This window comes from Lycium barbarum, chromosome 3, assembly GCF_019175385.1.
Source record: "Lycium barbarum isolate Lr01 chromosome 3, ASM1917538v2, whole genome shotgun sequence".
Lineage (NCBI taxonomy): Eukaryota > Viridiplantae > Streptophyta > Magnoliopsida > Solanales > Solanaceae > Lycium > Lycium barbarum.
In genome coordinates, this window is record NC_083339.1 from 129,775,393 (window position 1) to 129,781,002 (window position 5,610).

The window sequence follows — 5,610 nt, forward strand, 5'->3', positions numbered from 1 at the left end:
ACCGAAAATCAAATATGGTATAAAATAATATCGATTGATATGCCAAGATTGAACTTTAACTTGTACTTCAAACCATTTGGCCCCTAAGTGCTCTAAAAATCACGTTGTCACTCTTCATATAGCTGTTCAAAACATTGTTCCACCGGATCATAACAATGATTTTTCCTTTTGCCTTTTCATTTGACTAGAAAAGTCTTTGCCTTCGTCACCCGAAAGCATAATCCTATTTATTCCATTGGGAAAAAAGAAGACAGGGTACACAACTACAAATTATAATTTTTTAAAGAAAATGATATCCATTGTTAATTCCAAAACCAACGTGGAAAGACGAAATAAAGACAAAATATCAGATAATAGAAGTTCACACCACTGCTATTCATGTTAGACATTCACTCGTCTTTCCACCCTCTTAATTCTTTGAATGATGAAGAAAGGTGACAACCAAAGACGTAAAATAGCTCGTCAAATAAAAGTAACCACTACTGTTATAAGAGACCCCCTTCAAGATCCATTTGTCAACTCCAATGCATTTAACTAATGACATTTTGAAAAGCAATTTTACAGCATAGAAATTTCCAAATGAAGCACAGTATAAAATGGTCTTTGATAGATATTTCCAGAAAGAAGTATTGCACTCCGGGAAGTTTGGGGGATGGGTCAGAGAAGGAAACGATACTTGTCATTACCAGCATTGAAATATGCGTACCATTTAAAATACAATCTACCGTGATACAAAATTTGTCGCAAGGAGTAAGACCTTGCAGCAAAATAACAAGCATACTTCTACACGAGGCTTTTTACCATGTAAGGACCTTCAAGTACATAGCCTAACTTTCTGTAGTAATGCCGGGTTCCGACACCCGAGATAACAGCAATTTTGGTCGACCTATGCTCCCTCTGGGCAATTCGCTCGGCCTCCTCCATCAGCAGAGTACCATAACCCTGGTGCTGCAGTTTATCTGTGTCTCGACCATGAACAGGAACTGCAGTCCCATACACATGAAGCTCACGAACAATTGAACACCTTCCCTTTAGTTCTGGGCAAGTCACATTCCGTCCACACCTCCGCAGCCGTAGCAAACCAACAAGAATATCCTGCCATCATAAGAGAAGAAAAAAGGAATTGTATAATCTGATTCAAGGTCCCTTCTTATGAAGAAGTTAACAGTTATACGACAGACAGAAATTGAGACAACAAAGTTTTTCAGCAATTATATGACTTCCCAGTGCAAGCAAGAAGACCCACTGTTGCAATGGTTTCAAGTTACCAGCACTAATAAAAAGATCTAGAAGACACGTTTAGATTCCACAATCTTGCGTTATTAAATTAAAAAGATAAAAGAAAAATAGCAATATGACTTTTCCTGGCCCATTTTCTCCATTTTTAAATTGCAGGACATGACTTCATATAAATTTCCTTAAAAAAGAAAAAGAAAAAAAGTTTTTGTTTCATCACCTTACAAGAAATTCTGCGCTGATCCCACGGCAGGAGAAGTAAAACAAATCTAGAACAAGTAACTTTTTTATGTTCATGAATGCAGAGCAAGTAACTTCTTTCGGCAGCAAAATGTATTTAGTTCAATTTACAAGTTTGACACTAGAGCAAGGAAGGAGTTGTAGATCAGCAAGAGAAACAGCTGAATTGACATACCTGACGTGTATCTTCGTATGAAAGGAAAGTCTCCCATCCTTCATTTGCTGTATAATCACGGCGAACAAGCTCAACTTCTTCAGGCCTTATCTTGTTGTGAATGTCCTAATATGTTATTCCGATCAAAAGACTTTTGAGTTTGGTGACCACAGTGTAACAGAGGCAAGAAAGTAGATATAAAGTTTCTGCTACCTGGATCCCAGCTTCACGTGTTCGGACATCTCGGCATTTCAAGCCAAGATCATCCATTCGAGCTAAAGCCAATTCTCGGAGATTCCCTTTCTCAACTCCAGAAGTCACTAGAGGCATAGGGATATCACGTTGGACCCTGTAAACACGTGTCCAAGGTGGCACCATAGAAAGAATCCTAGCTACAATGTCTACAAGCTGCTCTGGTGGATAATTTCTATACCTGCACGTATTAACACTTAAAATGACCTCATTGAAATAGTCGTTTCAAGTTATCATCCAACATTATAGCTATTAGTGCTACTGCAAATTACGTTGCATCAGTCAGTCTTATTGAATGATTAAATAAATGATTTAGGCATAGGAAAAACAACAAGTGGGATAACAAAATCCGGAAAGTAGATTATACCTTCCAGTTTTCCACAGTTCATAAAGTCCCGTGCCACGAATAACAAGTGTGGGATAAATTTTAAGTCCATCTGCCCTAAATGAAGGACTTTCAAAGAATTCTTTGAAACTCTCTAAATCTCTTTCAACACCAACATTTGGAAGGTCAGGCATCATATGAGCAACCACCTACAAAAAATTAACAAGGTATAAATACCTCTAAATAGCAACTACGAAGGTAAATTTGACTTTCCTCATTATTTTTTCCATTTTCATTTCTTCTTCAAGGCTCATCTGCAACGCAGGGCTTGATGAGGGTGAAGGGGCGAGGGCATTAGAGGCGGAAGGGTTTTGTAGCCTGGAACTAAATGTAGAGATTTAACCTAAATCACCAACAAAAGGAAATTAGAAAAGAACCTTGAAGCCAGCATCCTTTGCCAAACAAAAGCAATCAGCCACAGCTGCTACAGTGTGGCCTCTATTGGTGTCACGAGCAACGTCCTCATATGTGCTCTGGACTCCAATTTCTAGCCGCGTACAACCATAAGAAAGCATCTGCCTCAGATGAGGTCCAAGGCAGTAGTCTGGCCTCCTATTGGCAAAAAACAACACTATTGAGCACACAACAAAGATATGACTATAATGATATATGCTTATATTATTCCGAGGTAATAGCTCAACCATGAATCTAAGCCTCCAAAGCAATTAAGTATAGCACAATCTGATTCTTGTTTTAGTTCAAATATTTTCCCATCACCTAACTAGTCTTCTGATAATTGAAAATAACAGAAGAATAATTACAACAACGATCAAAGATCACAGAATAATAATATAACTAATAAACCAAAGATGGCAGTGATAATCATAAGGAGGAAGACAAGAACTCAAAATGCATTTTCTTCCCTACTGGAAGTACACTATCATGCATTAAACACTTGGTCCGAACTCAGCTCACACATGGAAAAAGCAGGACAAAGGGAGGAGAATAAGGTTGATAATAAGAGTATATCTCAGTTACAATATATAAGGTAAAAGGTTTCTCGACGTGCTTTTCCCTGTGGATTTTTTCCAAGTGTTTTTTCATGTAGCCAATAGTTACTCACGTTTCAATTGTCATCCCAATGCACTTTGTCGCCCCATGTTCAGAGTATGCAACAGCCTCTTCAACGTTGGCAGAAGTATGTCCAGATAAAGCATCATGAAGATTCCGTATGAAGTAATCACGGTACTCTGCTGGCAATGACATGAATGTGCCTCCCATCAAGATGAATTCAACCTGCAATTAGACATTCATAACTATGAGGAAAACAGCCAATTTCAGAACAATTTTCCAAAATCAGCATAGAATTAGTAGTACTTCTGAGGGGAAAAACCTTGTCAACACTGTGGCCCAATCTCTTAAGTTGATCAATCCGGCCTCGAGCTTGTACATAAGGGTTGTATCTGAAAAAATGAACCACGTAAGTACTTTCCCCTAATTCTGATACAAAACCTGATCTTGTCTTTCCAAACACCACTTTTTGAGTAAGTGAGAGAAAAACAACTTTCTAGTTAGCCATGTCTAAGCAAATGCCACATTTTTTCCCATACAAGAAATAAAATTAAAAGATCAAGACCTATAATACCTGGAGAAGAAAAGCTAATATTCACAGTTTAGTCTATTTATCTTCATAAGAAGAAGAAAAATTCAGTTGATGGTAAATGGAAGGTGTAACAAATACTCCTTTGTCTCAAATTATCTGTCGTATTTCTCTCTTACACACCCTTAAGAAAATATTAATTAGGAGGGGTTTTGATTATTTTACTCTTATTTATGTCTTAAGATATAATCTCTCTTCATCTAATATTGACTATATTAATGTGCCATCTCCCCATAATTGAGGTGTTTGTAGTCTTCAAGAACAATTACTACTAAGGTTAAAATGAAGGAAAAAAAATGAATTTTGTCTTGAACTTCTTAAATGACAAATAATCTGAGACAACTATCCTTAGAAAGCACAACAGATAATTTGAGACAAAGGGATATGTCGCTCAACAATCTCGGGTGAAAAGACACATCAACAAACATTAATGATTATCTTTCTGCAAACATATGATACTTTCAGGTCAGGGGCAGAGCTAGCATGGTAGTCGGGGGTTCGGCCGAACCCAGTAACTTTGGTCTAAACCCTGTATTTGTCTTGAAAAATTCATTGAATATGTATAAATTATTGATTTGGAACCCAATAACTTAAGCGAATTAGAATTCCGAACCCACAAGCTTCAGGCTCCGCCTCTGTTTCAGGTGATAACAGCATAACTTCTCCAATAAAAAATTGAACATACAGATGAACTTCTGAAATCTAAGGCATAATTCAGGATAAAACCTTAATATCATTAGTAGCATCAAAATGCAAATACACTTACATGTATATGTGCGTAAAAAATACATAGAATTGAGTCTCACCTAGCTCGAATAGCCCGCATACTAGTAGGTTCATATCCAGTATACGACTGTGTACTATACTCAAAATCAGAATCAGGTCCACCAGGACAATACACACAAATATTCCCCGTCGTAGCTATATGCGGACACCGATGAGGCTTAGACATAACAGCAACAACAGCTATACCCGAAGCTGTACGTACAGGCTTGGCTCGGAGTTTAGGAAGCAGTGATTCACGTTCCGAGTCAGGTAAAGCAGCAATCATCTCTACCAATTTAGGTGCCCTAGAAAGCCCGTATTTGCGACAAGCTGCTGATTTAAGGGAATTTAGGTCAACATCTTTGCCTTTACGTGAGAGTTCAACCATGTTGTTGACGATCTCTGTTATAGCACGAACTCTGGATTCTTCTTCTGTTAAGCCGAGGGATACTACTCCGCCCCGACCCGGCCGGGGAAGCTTTCGGGTATCCGCTACTACCGCCGCCGCCATAAGAAGATTGAACTGAGGAAAAAAACCCGACTTTTGACCTGAAACCGGTTGCTTTAGTTTATTTTGCTGCTTGCCGATGGACCCGCAATGAGAAAAATGGACGGTTTTCGTTACAATTATTTACAAACTGGTGCTCTACTTATTGGAAAGACAATATTAAGACCCCAGGTAAATGAAAAGGTTTATAGCTTGTCTTCTATAATCAACTTATTTTAAAAAGTATTTTTTAAAAAAGCACTTTTAAAAAGCTATATGTATTTGGCTAATTAATTTTAAGTAATAATTAATGTTTGATCTAACTTTTAAGAAGTACTTCTAAGAGTATTTTTCTCAAAAGTAATTTTTTAAAAAAGTACTTTTGGCAGAAGTTATTTATTTTAATTAATTTCTAAAAAACAGCTTCTGCTACTCTGCACAAGCACTTATTTTCAACTCACTTTTAAAAAAAAACACTTTAGAGAAAAATA

The 5,610-nt window shown here is 37.4% G+C and overlaps 1 protein-coding gene across 1 annotated transcript; it reads right to left on the bottom strand.

Moving 5' to 3' along the window:
* Positions 1 to 660: 660 nt before the first annotated feature.
* On the bottom strand, positions 661 to 5,287 carry LOC132632484 (elongator complex protein 3). Its single transcript, XM_060348444.1, has 8 exons — positions 4,674 to 5,287; positions 3,601 to 3,670; positions 3,331 to 3,503; positions 2,645 to 2,819; positions 2,250 to 2,416; positions 1,844 to 2,063; positions 1,652 to 1,756; positions 661 to 1,095 (listed from the first exon to the last, which is right to left on the bottom strand). Exons 1-8 carry the CDS (start codon positions 5,141 to 5,143, stop codon positions 784 to 786), a joined length of 1,692 nt encoding a protein of 563 aa, XP_060204427.1. The 5' UTR covers positions 5,144 to 5,287; the 3' UTR covers positions 661 to 783.
* Positions 5,288 to 5,610: the final 323 nt, after the last annotated feature.

Bases quoted from the DNA above. Each gene is read 5' to 3' on its own strand.
- LOC132632484 (XM_060348444.1), bottom strand. From the start codon at position 5,143: ATGGCGGCGGCGGTAGTAGCGGATACCCGAAAGCTTCCCCGGCCGGGT. The intron at 3,504-3,600 runs GTTTTTCCCCTC...GTCTAATTGCAG, and splicing joins TGGGCCACAGTGTTGACAAG to GTTGAATTCATCTTGATGGG. The intron at 1,096-1,651 runs GTATGTCAATTC...TTATGATGGCAG, and splicing joins CATACGAAGATACACGTCAG to GATATTCTTGTTGGTTTGCT.